The sequence below is a fragment of the Ascidiella aspersa genome, chromosome 7, assembly GCF_963924565.1.
Source record: "Ascidiella aspersa chromosome 7, kaAscAspe10.2, whole genome shotgun sequence".
Taxonomy (NCBI): Eukaryota; Metazoa; Chordata; class Ascidiacea; order Phlebobranchia; family Ascidiidae; genus Ascidiella; species Ascidiella aspersa.
The window spans coordinates 12,728,560-12,751,122 of record NC_139453.1 but is presented as its reverse complement, the minus strand read 5'-3'; the positions used below and the strand labels follow the sequence as shown (position 1 = coordinate 12,751,122).

The 22,563-nt window shown below is 38.1% G+C and overlaps 1 protein-coding gene across 1 annotated transcript; it reads right to left on the bottom strand.

Moving 5' to 3' along the window:
* Positions 1-35: 35 nt before the first annotated feature.
* On the bottom strand, positions 36-19,816 carry LOC146137889 (uncharacterized). The gene is made up of 22 exons (XM_083394464.1): positions 19,528-19,816; positions 18,856-19,003; positions 18,364-18,517; positions 17,767-18,135; positions 17,446-17,500; positions 16,778-16,968; positions 14,718-14,852; positions 14,268-14,349; positions 13,637-13,835; positions 13,385-13,442; positions 13,160-13,277; positions 12,007-12,519; positions 11,120-11,357; positions 10,421-10,564; positions 9,860-9,943; positions 9,268-9,348; positions 8,434-8,594; positions 7,768-7,883; positions 7,223-7,384; positions 6,508-6,614; positions 4,620-4,814; positions 36-2,086 (listed from the first exon to the last, which is right to left on the bottom strand). The coding sequence occupies exons 1-22, from the start codon at positions 19,728-19,730 to the stop codon at positions 1,787-1,789; spliced, it is 3,813 nt and encodes a 1,270-aa protein (XP_083250590.1). The 5' UTR covers positions 19,731-19,816; the 3' UTR covers positions 36-1,786.
* Positions 19,817-22,563: the final 2,747 nt, after the last annotated feature.

The window sequence follows — 22,563 nt, the reverse complement described above, 5'->3', positions numbered from 1 at the left end:
GAGCAATTTTCCGACACGATACATGTAGTACGGTTTATTTGAACTAAAACATGGCAAAAAAAGAGTCAAAAATAAACGACCGAGGCATCGTGATATGACACGGAAAAGACACGCACCAGACAGTAAAATGGTAAAAAAGTATATAAGAATGGGTGTACGCACCACAAACGACCACTAAGGCACCAGTAAAACACCAACATAAGCGAAGCAAAGCACATCACAAAATAATTTACCAAGTTATAAACCACTTGACTACTAACTTTATACGGTTAAATGCGATGATTTTACAAAAAACAAAGATTCTGTTTGAAAGCGAGTTCAGAATTTAAATAAACGAAATAAGTTTGTGAATACAGAAATAATTAGATCAATTGAGCTTTCGTAATATGAAAAGAACAGTTTTCTTTGCAGCTAAACACAATGTTTAACTGTGGCGGCCAGCGCACAACCATTGGTCCAAAGATTTCTGCATTTCTAAAAATTTAATCCAGCAACGCAAAAACATCGTTTTTCGACCTGGAAAGCTGGGTGCAAAGAAATAGCTGCACTGTTTATTTAGCAAAATTTTAGTTCCAGAAATGTAAAAAGCTAATGCATTGCAACCGAAACGCTTCGCAATCCGTCTCGTTCTCTATACTCAACAATGCAACCTCATGAAAACGCCGATGCAAAAATAAAACAAATATTTGGCTTCTAAGAGAAATATACAACAACACGATAATTTGCAAAACAGATATACATAGGATTTTAGAAACCAGTGAAAAAAATTGATTTGATAAACCCGGCTAAGTTATATTTTTGTTTGGAATATAAATAACGTCGTTACGCGCAGAACAACACGAAGGTAAGTAACTAAAGGCACGGAAACGCGAAAAACGAAAACCAATACGTTCGTTTCAAGCAATAACCGAGTTGCGAAAGGATAGGTGTGTCGTAACGAGAATTGCCTAGTACAAAAACTTTTAAAAGGCGTTTCTGCCAATAAAAAACGGCACGCCGTCACTGTTGGTTAGGCCACTTTATCCTCAAACATGACGCTTTAAACAACAAAAATGTTAACGTTTCAACTTGGCGATAGGGCCAAACAAGATGGTGCGTTCAACAGTACAAAATGCTAAACTTTCTGTACAGTTTTTGAAAAATCAAAGTTTAGCGCCTAAAAAATACAAAGTCGTGAGGCTTGCCGAGTGCTGTACCAAGCGACGAACTGTAAGTTGAAATGCACTGCGGTAAAATCAACTACTTCGCGAAATGTGTTTGCCAAGGCTAAAAACAACACAAAAATAAACAATTTTATAAATATATATGATATGACAAAATGGCACAGACGGCCACCATAGAGAAACGACCTCTAATACGAGAAAGCTAGGTAACACGCGCCGCTGGTATATGAACTTTGGTGTCTGATGCAGGTGGCTAAATTCAAAAAAGCAACGCAGGACTAACAATTGGCGTCTCATTTCGCCTCCAGCCTTTTGCGTTAACACTTTTCATTGATGCAAAAACAGTTATCTTACGGTCAAATTCGCTTTTCAATCTTAAATATACAGACCTGACAAATTGATGAATAACCATTTTGTTGTTAATCGAAACAATCGCGAACATGCTTCGTCAAAAAATACTCTTGTTATCTTAACGAAGCACGCACACGGCTGTGGCCCTGCGAGCCAACCTTGCAACCTCGCGTGCATTATCCCCGCCACCCCATCACGCGTCGCCTTTTTGTAGCGTTTCGACCCGCGGCCCAAAATCGGGTGACGTTAATTTGGAGTTGAAACGCTCCACGTCACACATAGAGCGAGTCGGAGCAGCGACGCTGTTGTGCTTGCTGCTGTTCGTTCCCTTGCTCGTCGTCTGGAGGCAGAGCGGGGTAGTACTCGTCGCAGTAGCGTCGGGGAACTGATGACTGGGCGTGGCCGTCCTCGTCGAAGAAGCGTCTGAAGGTGAACTCGAAGAAGGCGTGCTCGCCCGGCGCCAGCTTGAGCGTGCCGTTGTTCAGGTTGGCGCCGCAAGTGCCCAGGTTCAGCGTGCTGTTCTCGCCGCTGGGTGGCAGGTCGAAGTTGGACGTGTCCTCCAGAAAACGAATCTGATAAAAGGGAAAAAGAACCCTGTAACTCTCCGGTTTGGAACTGTTATGTACGCGGTTTGTTATCCATTGTAAGTGAGCAAACACATTACCGATGCTTTCTATGTTTGTTTTTTATATTTTTTTTTACCTAAAATCATGTAGTTTTTCAATGAAAATTTGGCCTGTTTGTCTGCCGAATATATTACACATATGTGTATATTCTGTCTCTTTAAGTCGCACTTCTCAACAAAATCGGCAAAAATATCAATACCAGATTACATCGTGAGAACAAACCTAAACCATTTGGCCACCAAGAAGTTAAATAAAACAATCCGAGTATATTCTGCTTTAAATTCTGAAAAACTCGTTAAGTTAATTGGGCTGGCCTTTAGCCCAACCTGTCGCTTCTTGATATGTGCTATTTTTTATTCTTGTCCTTCTTTCTGTTATGCTGTTTAAGTGTAATAACACTAAGGCACACCGAAAAAAAATCTGGAAGCGGAAAAAATATGTTTGAAAAGACAATTACGAGCGAAGAAACCTGTTAACTGGACAGGCCCTAAACATCGGGATGTCAGTCTTCTTTATGTGCTGTAATGTTTTTCGAGTGGCTTTTTCGTTTCGTTTTACTATTAAAACCATTCGATTTTGTGTTCGGAATTATTTTATGTACTCAACGGGTTTACAAGCTCGTTAACAAAACTTAACAATATGTAAAATGCAATAATATAAAGTTTATTTACAGCTGTCATATTTTAACCGGTAGAATCGCTTTTTTATTTTTTATACTACCTTAAAAGCTATATCTTGTTTTAAACATTAATTTCCCCCTTCACTCCCCAAAAACGTAACGTGGAAATGAATAGAAATTTAAGTGGGGTTATCGCGCGCCTGCAAGTATTTATCTCAAGAGCATTGCGTTTTGCGGACGTACATAACTTAAATTTTGTAAGTTCGGCTTGTTATGGAAATCAGGGAAAACGGTACGTTTTACATCAGTGGAAAACGATTTATTCCGGTTGTCAATTATAATATATTCTAACGTGACATGATTGACAAGCTCATTGTCGAAAGACGGACAGTGACAAACGATTGTGTGACCTTTACTCGTTTTCGTCATGCTTGCCATTTGATATCGAGATAGTGGCGCGTACAACGCCATTCAAGTGATCGAGATTTTAATCCAGGGTACTCAGCAAAGCGGAAGCACATTCGAGGACGAATAGAAAGAAGTGCAGTTGAAGGGGCGATCTTGATCGAATTAACGACAAGCGCTATTGAAAATTACAATGATAAAGCATTGTTTTCCATGTCCATCATTTAAAAATCTTGCTGTAGTAAGGGGGGAGGGAGTATTTTATTTGAGTTTTTACCGTGCGCATGCCACTATGTAACATACCAGGACATTTAACATTTTATTTTCTCAGACTACTGTGCGAATTTTTAACGACTGAATTTTCACCTTTGTAGAAAGCCACATAACTACCCGAAACCGAAAACCTTATTGTACTAAATAAAGGAAAACTTGTAGAATGATTTCTTATACTCATTATTTTATGGAATTTTACAAATAAGCGATCTCGCATTAGGCTTACAGGTGATACAGAACTCAAATGACATGAACTTGTGTTTGACGAACGGTATCCAGGGTCCCACTTAAAGTTAAGAGAATTAGTGCGTTTTGGAATGCCTCGGGTTGGGGGAACAAAAGGTCTTAATCCGGCCGGGTAATTAAAGTCATTCAAAGCGGGTAGTTCAAGGACAGATACGAAGCCGTCGGAGCACTTTAAACGGTGGTTGACGTTGTCTGGCATTTTCAAGGCTTTTAGCATTGACAGAAAGCGCAAAAGACAATGACTATCGGGCATTTTTGCGCTTAAACGCCAATCGAAATATATCACGCCCGACAAAGGGTTATTGACAGGTGCTTATATGTTCGCGTGGATTAATTGTGATGAAAGGTTTAACATTGGCGGCAGTCTAGCAAGATAAATCCGACATTGATTAGAGCGTTGTTTTACGCTATTCACTTGTAGAAACGCGGGGCAAATGTTATCGACCGCCGAAAAAATTCACATACAATTGAGATTTACAAACTCAATGTACAACAGCAGTTGTTTCCAGCTGATACATGCAAAAATAAAGCAGGTTGATATTTCGGGGGAATGTGGTGGTTGCAGCTTGCAGGGCTAATTAGTTAATTAAGACGTTTAAAACTTTACACGGGTGAATAAAGCACTACACTTAAATCATAGTTAAAAACAGTATGCACAATTAAAGCTTGCCAAAATAAATGCATTTATAGGAAAGCGAGTGGTTAAAGAAAATACCATCAAAACTTTCTTTAATAATAAAGGCTGATTTTGGACGGCCTAGCGAACACAATCTAAAAATATGTCTAGTTCAACCCGGAAACCAAAGCCGACTATAACGGGTCAATTAATGAAAAAAAGAAAAAAAAAACTACTGTACCCGACAAACACAAAAAGTTTTACTCGAAAACGAAAGCTAAAAAATCAACCCAAAAAGAGAAAAATAAAAAGAGCCTTACCTCGGGAACGAAGGGCGCCTCCATCTGTCGCAGCTGCTGCCAGTCGAGGCCCGCGAAGAAGTCGTGCTGCTTCACTTCGGCCGCGCCTCCGATTCGCTCGCTCTGGTCACAGCAGAGACGAGTGATGATGTCGACTGTGCTCGGATGCAGGCGAGGCTTGGACGGGATGCGCAGGTAGTGCTTGAAGTTTACCACCTACGGGGGAGAATAGGAGAATTAATCGGGACTCGGGAGATACACGTTGGGTCTATAGTAGTTATTTCCTCCCTTGGACAATTTACAGACAGTTGCCGAATAATCCTTTTAGATTAGTAAGTCAAGCCTAATTCCCAGACATATGGCAAGCATGCACCTGTTAAAAAGAGTAACACACAACAGGATCCATAAAGCAGCAATGTGTAAGGCAGAACTATCTATGATAACTAGGGCCCGCAAAAGTCAATAAAGTTAAATTTTTTTAAGGACCTCGTCTGTCCACGAATCAAAGAATAAAGTTGTTTTCAGCACCTAGGGGACTGTTTCTAAGAATTTTATAGGTTAAAATAAAGTTAAAATTTACAATAAAGTTAAATTTTTTTAATAAAGTCAAAATATGTCATGTTATAGCTTTTGATAAAGTTTGTTTGTTTCTTGAGAGTAATTTTTGTAAAAATCGTCGTAAATCAGGAACTGCGACACAATTAAACCATATTAACCCATAAAAGCAGGCAAAATGTCACAGTGCCCACTTGGATCAGCGGTAACTTTTATCGCAAATTGTCTATTTTTTTTTATTGTTACGTATTTAAATAATTCTTATAAAACACTTTATCTTCATAAACGTGGTCTTTTCGAAGATGAACAATTTGAATTTTAGAAATAGCCTACTGACATTCTGTAATACGAAAAGGCCTAAGCAAGCTAAATCTATCGCCCAAAACACGACGCACTTTTATAATCCATAAAACAACTTGCCTTTGCGACAAAATATCACGTTTGGGTCTAAAATCGACAACATATTATGTTTGGGTAACTGGCATCAATTCAAGGAAGAACTGTGGCCTCCACAAATAAGCAATTTCGTTAGGTTAAAATAAAGTTAAAATTTGATAAAAATAAAGCTAAAAAAATGTTTTTTTAGGTTAAAATAAAAATGGCCCTAATGATAACATATCTTTGTAAATGGTTGTATTTGTCTAAGTCTAAATAGGTTGGCACTATAAGAAGCCTAATTGAAAAAGCTTTTTTCTGTCAAAATTGCAACACAATTTGTTTTCGTATAGTGCCACCTGATTGCCCTCTGATAACGTAGTATTCAGACCACTCGACATTATAAAAGACAAATACATAGTAACATCGACGGCGGAATAAGACTCTCCAACTTAAACCTGTCTGAAAAGATCGGCTCAAATATCGGTCCGCTGCTTTTTTAGCACTGGACTGTTGTTCGCCTTTGTTTGGGGTTGGGGGTAGCCATACGTAGGGTTATAATGTGAGTTAGTGAAAAAGTTGTTTAGATATTATTCTGGCTGCTTAGGGTCTTGTCTCGAGTCTCGACTCTAAGGTATTAGTCGATTTTAGTTCGATGTAATTCCACAATAGAGTTATTCAATTTCAGTCCTAGTGGTTTTTCAGTCTTAAAGTTCGATTAAAAGTAGAAACTACCAAATAAAAAATAAAATGAAATTGAAAAAAAAGTCCCTAAAAAGTGCCAGTTTGTACTATGCTTGCAGTTACTTTAACAGGTCGGTGTGTAAAATGGGCACAAAGGAATCCTTTTTTATTGCTGTTTTGGGTGCCTTTATGTAAACTGACCTCAATAGACTACCCTAAACCAATCTACTTGAAAAAGGCGCCAAATAAAAAGTGTGTTTAGGGCTTGAAAACGGGTTAAAAAGACTCAGCCTACCTTTAGTTGCGTCTCGGACGGCGAGTTTGAGTGGAAGGGCGGACAACCGACCACCATCTCGTACAAAATAACGCCAACACTCCACCAGTCGCACAGCTGGTTGTAACCTGCGTACAAAGACTTGATGTTATTGGTGTCAGCTTTAACATATTATTTGTTTTAACCCCACAAATTTGGAAACCGATTTATTATTTTTAGTGACCATGGGTACCGTTACCTTACAGTCAATGGTTTCCAAGCGGAATGCAGCGGCGCCCTGGTGTACCATTTTTAATGCTCAAGGGTGCCGATAGGTATTGCGAATTTTTTTAAATCTGATTTTAGCTGAATTGGTAAGCTTCTTCATACAAATGTATACGATTGGATACGGTTATATCAAACGACATTTTCCTACATGTTTTATATTGATTGTGTTGTTCCAGTTCCATTTATAGTGACATTTCAGTAAATTACTCAACAAAAATTCTAGTCGGGGTGCCGAAAATCTATTTATTCTTTTTGAGGGATGCCGTGAGCCATGAAAGGTTGAGAACCACTGCCTTACAGGGCTAACATTAGATTTCAACCAAAAATAGCTGCAATACTTCGTTTTTTTTTACATGAATTATATCCCGTATGGCTTTAGAAAGTTAAACAAAAAAAAATTCATACGCTTGCAAAAGACACATTTAAAAAAACTCGCAAAACCAGCATCGTGTCGCAAAAAGAGACTTACCTTCGCGCAGCAGAACTTCAGGTGCGATGTAGTTGGGCGTGCCGACCAGTGATCGGGCCACGTGTCTGTTGGCATCCTCTATCCGCCTCCGGTCCAGTGGTTTGAGGGGAACGTCTGCCCACTCATTGCTGAAGTCCATGCTGTCCTGCCGCCCGTGACCACCTGAACAACAAAGGATTGCGGGTCAAATTTATCTATTGGTCTTCGGCAGTGTTTTTACCTTTTTTAAGCCATAAGTATTTTTGGGTTGTGTTGTAGTTATATTGTTGCACAACTAGTCTTGGGGGCAATAGACCGCTCGTTATTGTGTCTAAAGTTACAAAATCCTGGTTTTTCAGTCTGTTTTGGGCTAATTTTTTTATATTATTTGACCTTCAAGAGCGTTAAACAGCGGAAAGCCAACTTTTTGAAGTTCAGGAGACGCATAAACGCCGAAAGGAGTGTTAGCTTAATTTCGAGCAAGCTCTTTCGCGCCATATTCTCGTGTACGGTTGCGACAAGAAAGATTCTGCAGGGATTCGTAGCTTGCGGGGCGAACAAATTACCGTCGCGTTGGTAGAACTTGGAGTCATGCGTCCAGCGGAATCCGGTGCAAAGGCCGAAGTCGGTAAGCTTAATGTGACCGTCGCGGTCGATCAGGATGTTGTCAGGCTTGATGTCCCTGTGGAAAACAGCGTGAAAAAATAAGTCAAATGCTGTACAGATTCGATTTGGCAACGTTTGAATTTTAATGCACAAAATTAAAACGTTGTTCTGCCACTAACAATGTTGTTTGGACCTTACATCTAAAACAAGTAGTAATAATAGATGAAAATCGTTCTTAATTTTCTTTACACTTCGTTTACACCAGAAGAGCGATTTCTATCTATTGATATGTTGCCTGGTGGAGCTATATCTATTTTCGGGTATAATAGATCATAGATGTAATTTATGGCACGAGCCATTTAATTTTTTTACCTCGAAAGGTATATGAATACAACTGAAACAATGCGAGTCTTTTCGGTTAAAAAAGTTCTTCCACACAAAAAATATTAAATAAAACGTTTCAACACTTGGCTAATAAACATTATACATACTGCAAACAAACCACACTGCGAGTATCTATGTGACAAACAAAAAAACACTTTTTGAGCAATAAAAAAAAAATAAGTAAATGGTGTGCGTTAGAATAAAATGGTGACCAACATTTCCAAACCAGAGCAAGTGTCTACCTGTGGATGAATCCCATCTTGTGTACGCTCTCTAGCGCCAGGGTGAGTTCGGCGGTGTAAAATCGCGCCAGTGACTCGTTGAAGATTTCCTTCTTGATGAGCAGACTCATCATGTCGCCGCCCGGAATGAAATCCATCACAAAGTAGAGATTTTCCTTGTCCTGCCACATTCGCAAAGTCATTGTTTGAGAACGAGAGGCGGACAAAAGGCTGGCGGGTAACACGATCGCAAACCGTTGAAAGGCGTTTCGTGCTGGTGGATAATAATGAGCGGACTGCTCAGATACAAGGCGGGGGCGTTTTACGTGTGCGACTAGTTAATAGATTGCCGCACGAGAAATACAAAGCGATTCTCAGTTTTGGCTTTTTCGTTTGGAAAAGGCGACGCACCTCTAGAACAATTCTGACGGTCTATCTGTAGCGCCTTCGCTTATATGTATGAAACACAACTGACGTTTAATAAAATAAGACAACGCCGCTTGACATCTCAATGACATTTTTATATTTCGACGTAGCCTAATTGTTTATTTTAAATTTATGACTATTGTCGATTAAGGAATGGACAAACTTAAGTAAACATTGTAAAGCTGCAATTAGCGTAAACAAGCGCTCTTTAGTAGTAAAGCAGGTTATTTTTGTTTTTAAATATTAAACACAGCTGTTCTTAAGAAATGTCGATGCGGACAATCGAAATTTAACAAGAGACAACTTATAAACTGCATACCTAACCAGTAACCAAGTTTAACGGGGGATGGAGTTTAATTTAGCAGGCGTGCAATTTGTTTCGCGGACATTTGATTTTAAACGCGCAATTCATCGTTCACAAGATTTTACCTGAAAGGTATAGTAGAGCTTCACTACCCAGTCGTTGTCCGCCTCAGCCAGAATGTCGCGCTCTGCTTTCACGTGCGCCACCTTGTGATCGAAAACGAGAAATTAGGTGTGACTACTGACCAGTCGATTATAGTAATTAATAGTGCGAATTGTATTCGCGAAGCTGACTATCTGAAAAACGTGTGCGATTTGTATGTTACAAACGTATTTAACAAAGTTTGTAATCTGTCCTAATTTACGCCCACAGTTGTTTTCTCACAATAAATATAGATAGCGAATTTAACTTTACAGTCGACTGGACCACTGACCAGTCGACTATAGCATACGATGGGTTCGAAATTTAAGAAATTTACTTTCAAAGGATGGAAATACAACGCAAATTGAATGCTACTATTGGATTTCATAACAAAAAATAGCCAAAATCCGACGCAGTCTTATAAGTATTGGTATAACATTTAAACTGCTTAAATAAAACATTTTTATATTTTTGTACCCGTAAATAGTACCAACATTTTAGTTATGTTGTATGTATTGTTTGCTTAAGGTGTGTGTGAAGCTACACTAGTTTTGTGTAACAAGTCGATCTATATACCTGGTTTCTTTTCAGCACGTCGCTTTTCTTGAGAAACTTTATTGCGTAAAGCTTGTTGCTGACGTTGTTTCTCGCGAGCATAACCTGAACAACAGAATCACATCGCTAGTTTAACGTACAATTTAGTCAACGTTTTATAAAATCATCTCACATACGAAAGTTCTAAACAACGTAAAAATGACAACGAAAAGGTTCAATAATATAGGTTCAAAATTAATGAAAAACTTGCACTTTTTCTTGGTAAAGTACCATTAGAGCTACAAAATCAGTCAAAAGACACAAGAAATAGTAAAAAATATTAACATAATAATGTCAGACGGTGCATATAATATGTGTTTGATGCAGTTGCTTAGCATGATTCTATAATTTATATAGGGGCTAAGTGGTAGCGCCTTGGCCACGTTTCTTCTTTTTTCTCTGTTTTGTCGATAATTTATTTTAATTGCGTCATTAAAAGACATCGTAAAGCGTTTTGCCATCACAGCGCATTAGTTGATACGCAGTTTCGTATATTGACAGGTGGCATCCAGTTGCGATAGTTGTGAAACAATCAGGACGTACCTTTCCGAAAGCGCCGTGGCCGATCTTTTTGATCATGTGGAACATGTCCAGGTCGATCTTGGCTCGTTTCAGGCGAATGTAGTTGGATTCCTTTTTGAAGAGCATCTTTCGCATTTCCGACTTGGCGTCTTCGGGAAGGCAGAACTGCCATAAAAGAGTGACGTCTAGTTTACACATCAGTTTTGCCACCTTGAAACTGCTGTATATTGGTTTCATTTACTAAGAGAAAATTACCCCAGTAGTGATTTTAATTTAGTGTCGACCTGTTTTGTATTCTTGCAAACAATATAAGGCTGGCATTCAATCAAGGTGCTGTGAACCCCAAGTATCAGAATATTACAAGTGAAGTGAATCGATCAGAATGACAGAGGTGCAATTATAACTTAAATGATTTGCTTAACGATTGCATTTCACCAAATTTCAATGTTATTAGTTGAACAGTAAGTTAAGTGATTTTGCGAAGATTGTCGTATCGTAAATAACTACTTATTTTAAGGTGAAAAGTGAAATGGAATCCAAATACAGTCAGTGCAAAACCGTTTTGTTTTTAATTAAACTTCTTTCTTTGAAAAATGATTACTTTTTAAATGTACACTAATATTTTAATTGGGGCTTAATGGACCCCCTAAAACTAATTCATGGATCCCCTAAGCCCAGTTTAAGAACCGTGCCTTAAGCCAAACACAAGCAGTACCTTACCTTGCTCATCTCTTTCTCCAGCTGCCAACGTCTGCTGGTCCTCGCCTTGTATCCCTTGATCACGTTCTCGACGTGCTGCTCCATGTAGAACTTGTAGGCCTCGGGCGAGTACTTCTTTACCCTTCGCGTCTTGGTGGCCAACGGGGGCAGTTGGGGTTCGCCGGGGCCGCTGGAGTCAACCCCCGACTCTTCGTCCCAATCCGAGTCGGTACCGTCTTGGCTCGTCGCCAGAAGTCGGCTGTGAATTTAAATGAAAATACGTGAAGATGATGGAGATAATTGCAAATTTAGTACGGTATTGATCGAGACTGCAATTACATACTAATACGAGGATAAGCTAGTGTTTTAAAATTTTGATAATCTAGGCACCATAAAGCTTTAGAGACGCAAGATATATTGCTGTCAGACTGTCACGTTTTCACACAACAAAAATATGTAGATTGTATAAATAGACAACATGGTAGACATATTAAATTTTATGACTAATATCTTGTGACCGCAACTGGAACGTTTGTGAATTTAATATGTCTACCATATTTTCTGTCTATGGAATTTCTTCTATTTTATTTGTACGTGGTAGCAGGCAAAATTGATGCTATGTTTACGCCAATAGTGGGACATTTTTCCATTTAAATTCAATTTTTGGTAAACACCCTACTTCGAGTTGAATCAGTGTACAAAAGTGTACATGCAATCTGAAATGATACATTACGATTCTGTAGCATTTAAAAACATTCAATTTGCAAAGAAAGTAAGGGCGATGCGAAAGCTTTGCAAAGAGAGTAAGGGCGGTGCGAAGCGGTAGGTGTTTTAAACGCAATCATTGTTTGCTCATATACCGTTAATCGTCAAACCCACGGTACTTAAGCAGAAGCGCCAAAATTCACCTTTGCTGGGCGGACGTGGGTTCGGGCTTGATGCCGCGACGAACGGGCACCGGCGACGTGCTGATCGTCTTTTCGGTCGCAGGGTCAACCTGAAAGAGTGGTGACTGCTCCTGGCTAGAGTCGGAGTGAACCGACTGGACCGAGTTGTCTGACCAACGATTGTTCATCTGTTTGCAGCTGGGAGCCGCCGTGAAAGATCCGCCCGAATGTCGTTTGTTGGTAACTTTGGCGGCGCCTTTTACTAGCTCGAGGTCCTTTGACTTGGGATGGCGCATCACCACCTTGTTGCTGTCAACGGCGAATAGGTAAGCGTCGGTGATGTTCGACGTGGGACTGGGCTTTCCGCCGCGCGGCTGCGTGTTCGACTTGCTGCTGGTTGCGCTGTTTGTGTTGGTGGCCTGCGCAATGTCCACCGCCAGCTTTTGGGGAACCGAAGCAGGCGCGGCTTGGGATTGAGCCTGCTGTTGTTGTTGCTGCTGCTGCCCGCTGCCGCCAACGTATGGAGGCGGTTCCCTGCGCAAAACGTACGGCTTTTACTTATTTATTGTCACTGATTTGTTCATTGGATTCAACGCGATTTCTGTACTTGAGCGGGAGTTTAAATAAAGGTTTCACACATGTTGAGCGGGTGGTTTGCCTGTGTCAAACAAATTGTAAACTTTTAAGGTTGACTTGAACCTATCAAATTACGCAAAACATTATAAATTGAAAAGAGAAAACAAAGAGAAAGGTTACAAATTAGGTTGTATGTACGAACAGAATGCAGCCGGCAACGGTGCTATGGTCGTTTGCCAGCCAGCTCCCAATGAAGCTACGTAGATTAGTCGTTACAGCGAAGAACTTCTCATACTTGAGAAATTAGCTTTACTGATTGTAAAAATCTCAAACGATCACTAGAAAAAACGGAGTTGCAGATGGCAATTGTTTTTTACAAAAATACCCATTAGTGAACATTTCAATAGTTTGTTATGCACGACTTATTTGTTTATCAGAGCAACTACTCAGTAGTTCTTGTAAAAAGGCAGAGATTTTGCAAGTTGCATTTAGTAACAGACTTAACTTTTTTCATTATTATATTAGTTTAAGAAACAGCAAAAACAAAAACACGTATTCTCTGCTTCACTGCAGTATATAGGACATAGTAAATAATTACCGCCTGTTTGCCGTTGCAGAAGTTCGCGTTTTTTTGCTTGAAATGTAGGGTTGGTTGGAAACTACAAACTGAGAGGCAGTGCTTTGTCTTCCTGGGTCAGCGAACGCTTGTGGATTTCCTGCAACAATCCCGATATAACAACGTCATTATATTGAGCAATCCAATCCAATTGAATATTACAAAACTAGTGAAGAGTTACAAAAAGAACAGCAAGAGTTTTCCTACCTATTGTGGGTTCCACCTGCATTCCAGCTTGGGATGCTGTAGTTGGTTGCCGTGGAATCTGTAAAGATGGGAAAATCTTTTTTATTTTGTTTAATTTCAACGCATAAATGTACCGCAAAGAAAAAACTAGTGCTACATAGTTAAAAATCGACTGAAAGGCATACTTTTGGGTGTACAGAATCCTGGAGCAAAAAAACCCTATTTATTCCCAAATTATGTTGTAACCCTAATTAAGACAGTAGTCCAACAAACCTGGCTGTAAGATGGGGGCGGGTTACGCTTGGAATGGTCAGAGCTCTCCATGTGAAGTTGTTCGGCACTGTATCCGTTCCTTGACATTCCGATGTCACCGTTCTGCCTCACATAAAGTCCACTAGCACCAGAGGCATCAAAAGTGTGAATGTTACCGGACAAGGCACTATTGATGGCTGAGCTGGCAGAATCAATTGTTCTGACAAAAAAACAACAAATTATTGTGGATTGTGGTCACAATGCATGTTAACGAGTTTGCCCGAAAAATGTAGAAGATTGCTAATTTTACACAAATTTATATTTCATTGATTTGTCATAAAATTAAATTAGTTCAAACCAGTATGCATTAGATAAATCCTACCAATTGGATAGACATATTAATTGCTAACTTTACACTGGTAATATTTTATTGATTTGCCAAAAAAACTAACTTCGTTCAAAAAAACCTATGCATAAATCCTACCATTGGGATAGACATATTAATTGCAATGGTATTTTACAAACAAAATAGGTAATAATAATATTTAGCCATAAAAAATAGAAAACATCAGCTGATTGATAATGGGAGTTACTGCTGTTATTTGTAAGCGTTTTATAGAAACCCATCACTACATAGGAAGTAATTACAAACCTATTGGCTTGTTGCTGCCTTGTATCAGGAAGCTGTTGTTGCATTGCTTCCATGTGGGTATAACCTGTGGCGCTCTGTGTAGCTAAACCATAATTAAAAACAATTTTTAAATGAAATAATAAAAGAAAACTCACACCGGCCTTATTTTCTAATGCAGGCCAAATTTTTTATTCTGCCAGCGGAAAAAAATCACATATTTGTGGATGGAAGCCATTTATTAGGTAGTCTATAGAATGGTAATTTAATTGGTTCATGAAACGTTTTGTTGGAAGTTGAATAACCAACCATTTTCGACACTGAACAACTCCACAAATTAAAAACAAAAAGTATGCCTGCTTATCGTTACAAAAATACATACCATGGGCATGGAAATATAAAATAGTTTAGATCATTTGACAAATAAAAAGGTATAACATAAGGCAATTAATAGAAAATACAATGTGTACTTACGGTGATACATTGGCTGTTGTGTCATCCTCATTAGGTGGTGATGCTGTGTGGCATTGTAGCTGGGAGGAGGGCGTACATAGGAGGAGTGGCCTGTCTGACTGTTGCTTCCAGGAAACTGGCTGTTACCAGAGGAACCTGTAGTGTTTGCAAATAACTTTAAAATCAAAAGTTTATAAACTATCAAAGTTTAACTTGTAGAGATTACTGCTAGTTTAAAAACCTACAAAAAATGAAAAAATGCCTCTATTGCAATCACAAGTTCACTACAAGTTGTTTATTAAAGATCATGAGGATAATGTACTGCATTACCTAAATCAGAGTTTCCCAACATTTTTTTTTTTTTTGACCCTCCTTGGGAAAGACGAATTCTTTTAACACCCGTACGTACTACAACACACTTGTTGGCCGTTGGGGGTGGCATTACAACTTTAAAATGGGACTTTTTGTAAAATTACCTTGGCTAAACTGAGTTTGCTTTAAGAATTTACACACGAAAAAAACGCATTTATCTGTGGTTTAAATTGACAAACATTTTCACTGTTAAACGAAGACACACATGCTACCAAAAAGCCAAACAAGATTTGTGTGAAGGTAAATAGAGGATTGCGATTCAGTCTAAACTTAAAAAGAATTTTATGGAGCATTTCCTGTAATTAAGTGTTGATGATGAATATAGGTTATTTTATACATTTAAAAAACACAAGGTAAAAAAAAGAGTTAATTAAAATGAAAAATTACAACAAGAATAAAAAGGGTAATTTAAAAGATTAAAGGCCACCTCTGTAGTTGTTGTTTTGTAGACATTATTTGCAACCAATTGAAAAAATAAATAAAAAGCAAAATTATTCTAAGCATTACCCCACATCTTATTTGTCACTGCCCGGAACAACCAAACACTTTTTGCATTATATGCAAACATTTTTGTGGCCACACATAAAAAAACACAGGTTAGCAATCATGATGAAACACATTGTATAGGGCTCTGGGCTTGAACAGCAATTGATAGAGAGCCATATGCAGCTTTCTGTGTATAGTGGTCACAGCCAGGGCTTTAGAGCACGCGTAAATGTTAAATGGCTCCGGCTCCAGAGCTCTCTTTTATCATAGGTTAGCTCCAGCTCCGGAGCTTATTGATACCACTGCTCCGGCTCCATTACGTCAAACACTGAGGTTTAAGGCTGAACGCTTAATTTGCAATATCTAACATTTTAAAATATTCACAAACGAAACACCACAATGGTTATTTAGAAAAGGTGCGCCAAAGAGGCAACAATTCCTAATTTTGTGAAGGGTTGCTGTTAAATTATGTGAATTCAGATATTAGTGAAAGGCTAGTAGCATATCATCCTATGAAATACATCGGAGCCGGAGCTATTTTTTAAACAACTGGCTCCAGCTCCTGCTCAGTTAAACATCCACGGCTCCGGGGTTCAGGCTCCAAAGCCCTGGTCACAGCACATGCAACTTGACTAAGTCGTCGCCAATTGGTGATGTGGCTTTTGGTATTTAACAAAACACTTTTAAAGACGAAACAAGGCTCTTTAGTCTCCCACTGTTGGCTACCCTGATATATAGGCTTAAACAGTACATTTTGTGCAGGCCAAAATAACAAAATACTGTACGTTGCAGCATGTTTTAAATAGATTAATTTGTGGAAGGATTTTTATGAACGCCGCCAAATGTGGTTTTGGCAGCCACAAAATAAAGAAAAAACTCTTGACATCCCCTTGTAACTCTTAAACACCCACACTGTGGGTCCCACAGGTAGGCAGTACCACTAACATTGGGGAACACTGACCTAAATGATCATTACAAAGTGTTCATTAAACATTTAAACGATTAAGTGATAACATTATCAATATGGTCAGAAATAAAATATTAACTTTTTTTTCCCTTTTTCGGTCATTTTTAGTATTCACAAAGAACTTGTTTTGTTGCTCTGTATTGCAGGCATATTTTTCAACCGATTTTTGCAAAAACAAGGTGGCAGTGGTTTATGAACAGAAAATAAATAAGAATGGGTCTAAAATATAAACCTTTTAAAATATAGGAAAAGATACCTTTTATGATTGGCTGATGAGTGGAAACCTCAGCTGAAGTTGTCAACACCGCCATGTCAATGTCATCCACTGAACTATTTGACTGCATTCCTGGCTGGTGAGTATTACTGATCGACATCTGTCGAATCATTTGTTGCACATGGCCTTGCTTAACCCCTGTATCCGACGATTCGGGGTCAGACACATCCATGCTGCACAATCACAAGTATATCTTAAAGTCTGGACGCTTTCCTTAAATTAATAGGAAACAATGCTGGTCGTGTGGCCTTCACAAGCTTTGATTTAAACTCTTAAAATAAGTACAGAACTAACAAAATGATAAGCTTTAAAAAAATTCCACTACGCCCTACAAGTTTGGCAGTTTGCATCATATAGATATAAATAGATATAGATTCAAACCTTGTATTTCTGTCAATCAAGATAACAACGACTGTGATACATATATAGACAACACTGACTACAAGTACTTGGCACCAATTAAGTATTTTTTGTCTGGTATAAACTTATTAACTATCAATCGAAGTCATACTTGTGACAAGTACCTTCCAAATGGCAGTTAAACAATTGATTGAGTGATATAGGGGATTTTGTTACATAAAATGCTAGTAAAAATATTAAAATATATCACTACTTCACTAGTCATGGATATTTCAAAAACAGACACATACATTGTGGAGCTGTATCGATTCTTTTGATCTCTTGTCATATGATAAACATTCTGGCCTGAAAAGTAAATAAAGCAATCAATCACATGTAAAGCATCTTGCTTAAAAACCCATCAACATAAAAATATAAAGTTCTTTTAAGAAGCAACAGTGTTAACTGGTTGAGAATTAAAAAAAACGCATATGTTCCAAAATAAGGCTTTTTTATACCCTAAAAAACAAAGTTTAAGGTCAACACGCTATATATTTTTATTAAATACAAAGTGGTTAATTAAAAGTTTGTAAACACATATATTAGAACACAAAAATATAACTGACAAATACCTGAAATTCCACAGTCTGAACTTTGGGGTGAAAACGACCCACTGTTTCGATTGGACTGCATGTCAACTCCAGGGTAACTTGGGGGCAGGGTGGTTGGGCATTTCCTGGTGTTGCGATGTATGACATTCTCAGGCCTGTAGTGTCTTGGATACTGGTTGTAATTTCCATCCATGGTGGGCGGCTTATGATTGTGGTATGACTTTTGCTCATACATGTGGGTTCCACCAGGACTTGACAGGAGCCGGACTGAGTTTGGGCCGTTGGGTGGGGGACTTTCAGCTCTGCTGCTTGCCCCATCCGGACTTCCTCTTATCATCAGGGATTCGTGAGATCCATAGTAGGAGCGACGACCAAGGGGCTGATGAAAATCTGTCAATGAACCAGCTGGTAAATGATGACAAACATAGGGTAAAGAACAAGCGAACCAACTACGAAATATGCAAAACCAGATAGCGAAATCAAAACATGCACATAGTAAAAAAATATTTTTATGGAATTCTTTAAATAAAACCATAGAAACTTCACATTGAGTTATTGCCATTTAAGATTACCCCATTTGACAGGCTAATTTTACATTAGCAAGCATATTAGGACCACCTGGGCTAGGTTGCTGGTAGCCATATTGAATCTGCTGGTTCACAGGGGCTGCATGCTTGTGTTCCTGCTGCATTTTGCGACTCAAAATTGACATGAGTCTCTCTCTGGCAGCTTGAACACTGTTGGTGTCCCGTAGTGCTTTGGTGGCAGTGTCCTGAGCAATAAAAAAATCTGTATAAAGCGTTGCTGTTACATTGTTATAAAATGAGCATTTTTAAATCAAATTAAACACAAGGCTACTAATGCCATAAAATAATAACTGCCTTGGTTTTAAAATACATAAGAAATAGGAATACCAAACACTGTTATGTTATTTGACTGCTGAATGATATTTTAATGTTAAAGAAAAATGATACTATTTAGTTTTATCAATCACATAACTATTATTAGACAAAAAACAAAAAAATGAAAACATGTTTTTATATATAAATTTAAATAAAATCTTAACAATTTAAAATAATTAAACATAAGGCATGGTTTGTCTAAATTTACCTTGTCCACCTTCATTTCTGCCATGAGATCTCTCACATGCTGTGATTGAACATTAGTGTTTCCTGCTGCATACTGATCAAGGTTGCTACGTATTTGCTGCAGGGTTTGATTTCGATGAGAATTTTTGGAGCTTGCATTGCTGCCATGCCTGAAAAAAATTGCGAACATTTGGTATCCAGCCTAGCCATGCTTGCTCAAAAATCCATAATTAATTGACATATTTTGGTTACCCCTCCTAATATAGTATGAAGATATGCAGTTGACAATGATTACTAAAATTTGAAATAGCTAGATCACAGTTTAACCCCTATATGAAGATATGCAGTTGACAATGATTACTAAAATTTGAAATAGCTAGATCACAGTTTAACCCCTATGGGTATGGATATTTAGGTTACCACTATGCTTAAAAATTATTTTAAACACCTAATAAATGAAGTAACTGACATTAGAAAAAGCAATAGCCTTATTTAATTGTTTTGTAGGGCATTTTGTCAACTAATAAAGAAAACAATTAACCCTCACCAAAATAGTTTATGTTTTAAAGTAAAAGCTACAATTCAGGAATCTGCTAATTTACCTCTACCCTTGGTTTTATTAATTGGGCTATTATTCAGTATTTGGATTACCAAAAAACATTTTATACACAAGGGTGTGTGTGTATTTATATACCTAGAAACAGTGATAGGAGTTTCGTGGCCATCAGACTCTATCAAGCTATTCCTTTTGTATTTATCCGCCACAGAAAATTGTTTCATTTGTTTGTCAAGCTCGTGGATTCCCCGAGAGCCAGTTGGAAAAGAAACAGGTCTTGATGGTCGTGAAGCACGACCGTGCGAAGAATCGCTAGCCGATGAATCAGTCCGCCTCATCATTCTGAGGAAGGCGGATATGTCAGAGCACCTTCAAATTTAGTTCACCAGATTCATAGCTTAGTTAATTTTAGACCTATTGCAAACAATACAAAGAACCTATATAGAAATCAAAATAAAAAAAAGCTCAAATAACCAAGATTGTAATGTTGGCCTCTTACGTACGAAGTAAAGAAAATCCAGTGTTTATACAATCTTACATTGTAAATTTCAAGCAAGAAATAGGTTAAATAATAAAAAGGGATGCAAACCAAAAATATTTTTCAAGAAAATCAGCATGAATCCTTTCTGAAATATTTAAATGTTACATGTTTACAACATTTATCACTGGTCTAGAATCCTAACATATTTTCATCTGAGGGGTTAACATTGCCAAATTATTTGGGTTAGGGTGCGGGTTAACGTTTGGTTTTGGTTGGCTCTAGTATTATTATATTTATCTGGCACTCCATCGATTTGGTATGTAGAAAGTAATGCAAAAAGTTCGATGAATACCGCCAATCGCACATTATTTGTATAATAATACTTGACCAACGCAGACCGATGCAATATTTGTAAAACTTCGGTTTTTACGTACCAAATATAAAGGAGCCGCATTTATTCTCCCATTTTAATTCCATCCTTGCAAATTCAATTTTGCCAACTCCTTTCGTTGGTGTTAAAAAAGTGGTAGGTTTCTCGTGTCTAGACCAGCATCCAACATAATATTTTGTCCAACAAACACAAGCTAGTAATTTCGGCAAGATTTGAACAAGTTTTCTAATGAACTGTAGCATTTATTTAGGCTAAATGCTACATGAACAACCAGTTGAAATCTTGTCAATTTCGACTTGGGACAAATACATGCATATCTATGAGTCAACACTTTTTGATAACTCGTTCTAAAATTAAACCGTTTGGCGCTGGTCTAGAATCCTACCACAGTTATGAAATCAAACCTCAAAATCTGAGTTGGGGTGTAGGTGGGTGAAGTATTATTATGTTCTTTATTTAATAATAATAATACTCGACCCACCCTAAACAAAACGCGGCGCTGGTCTAGAATCCTACCACAGTTCTAAAATCAACGCACAAAATTTGAGTTAGGGTGCGGGTTAGCGTTCGGGTGTGGGTGGGTCAAGTATTATTATATTCTTTGTTTAATAATAATACTTGACCCACCTTAACCCAAACGCTAACCCGCACCCTAATCCAAATGGTGTTTCGTTGTGGTAGGATTCTAGACCAGCGCCCAAAACGCTAACCTGCACCCTAACCCAAATATTGTTTGATGTGGTAGGATTCTAGACCAGCGCTGACCGTTTGGTTGTAAAAATATGGTCAACTACTGATATAAATCACAACACAAATATTTTAGGAAATTCTTAAGATATTGTAGCCCTGCGTAACTATCAGTTCTTGAGTCTGACCCAAAACATAATTAGAAATAACTTTACTGAGGTTACGTGAAACTTAGACACATATTAGTCGTCATATTATCCTAAGCAATAACATTATTTAGGAATGTTATAAAAAGCCCTAAAACAACGCAAGTTCCGTGAACTACAGCCTTGGATTGTAAAAAACAAACAAGAAAGGAATTCCAACAACGTTCGGCAAAGTGCACAGCTAATTGTGTTTGAGAAAATCGATTTTGATGTAAGATTTCTATTTTAGAAAAATCAGAATGGCACATTTAAAGATATAAAAATAAAGATTAAAGAAAATTAAAAAGGACCACATTAAGTCAGACTATTTCAATTATAGCATTTAACAAATAATTATTCTCATTGGTGATTTATGTACCGGAGAGACCTAATTTTCGAAAGAAACAAGTTTGCGACCTTAATCAGCATTAGGCCTACATACATCTTTCGACTTATGGAAGTTCATATGAGTGACATATCAGGGACATAAGCTGGCACAAGGTAGAAAACATTTTCCATTACTTCTTTAGTGTTACTGTTTATCGGTACAGATATCAAGCGGACACTATTCTTTGAGAAAATTTTGAACGTCGCATAGAGAAACTACGTTGAGTTTTAGCACAGTCAACCGGGTTGAGTGACTATAAAGTATGTCGTCACTGAACCACTCAAGTCACTTTGCGTAGGATATATGGTGTCGTGATTCAGTATGAAAATTCGCCACTCGAGTTTTTCGACAAAGTTTTTATCTATAACATGTTGCCGTCTATAGGCTACAGTAGTTGCGTCACTTCGTGCTTATGCGCTCCCTTTCAGTTCTGTGCTGTAAATTGGGGGCCCTTGAAATTCCGCGAGTTCCAATCGTTATTGTCCCGTCGCCGTCTGAAACAGCTTCAGCGTGCTTTTGTTGTTTTATAGGACATCTTATTATTATTGCTCACAGCGCATCTGCTGAGTTGCTTTGCATTCTTCTAACTTATTTCACTGCCTACCATCGGCCACCAGCGACGTATCGACTAGACTGATATCTGGGTATAGGCTATAGAAGAATATTGCCTTGGAATATTAAAGGTTACGAACAAAGAACTAACATTGTTGATTTTGAAGTAGAAACTATATAAGTTGATCGCCTGTTCGATACCAAGAAAAAACTCTATAGCTGCAGCAATTTATCTGCTTGTTTAATTCATATGGACCATATGGTTTACTGTTTAGGGAAGGAAACATATTAATACTCATTTATTTGCCTAAAAACACAGATCTTATATTATAAAGGAAGATAACTTTACGAAATTGGAAACCATTTTCTGCACATATCTGCTTGTTGATCACTGCTATCTTCGTCTCATTTAGTTTTTTTTTCGGTAAGCGAAATAAATGGTTGTACCTTCATGGAACTCGAAACCAAGGGCAGCCGGTTAATTCGTTCG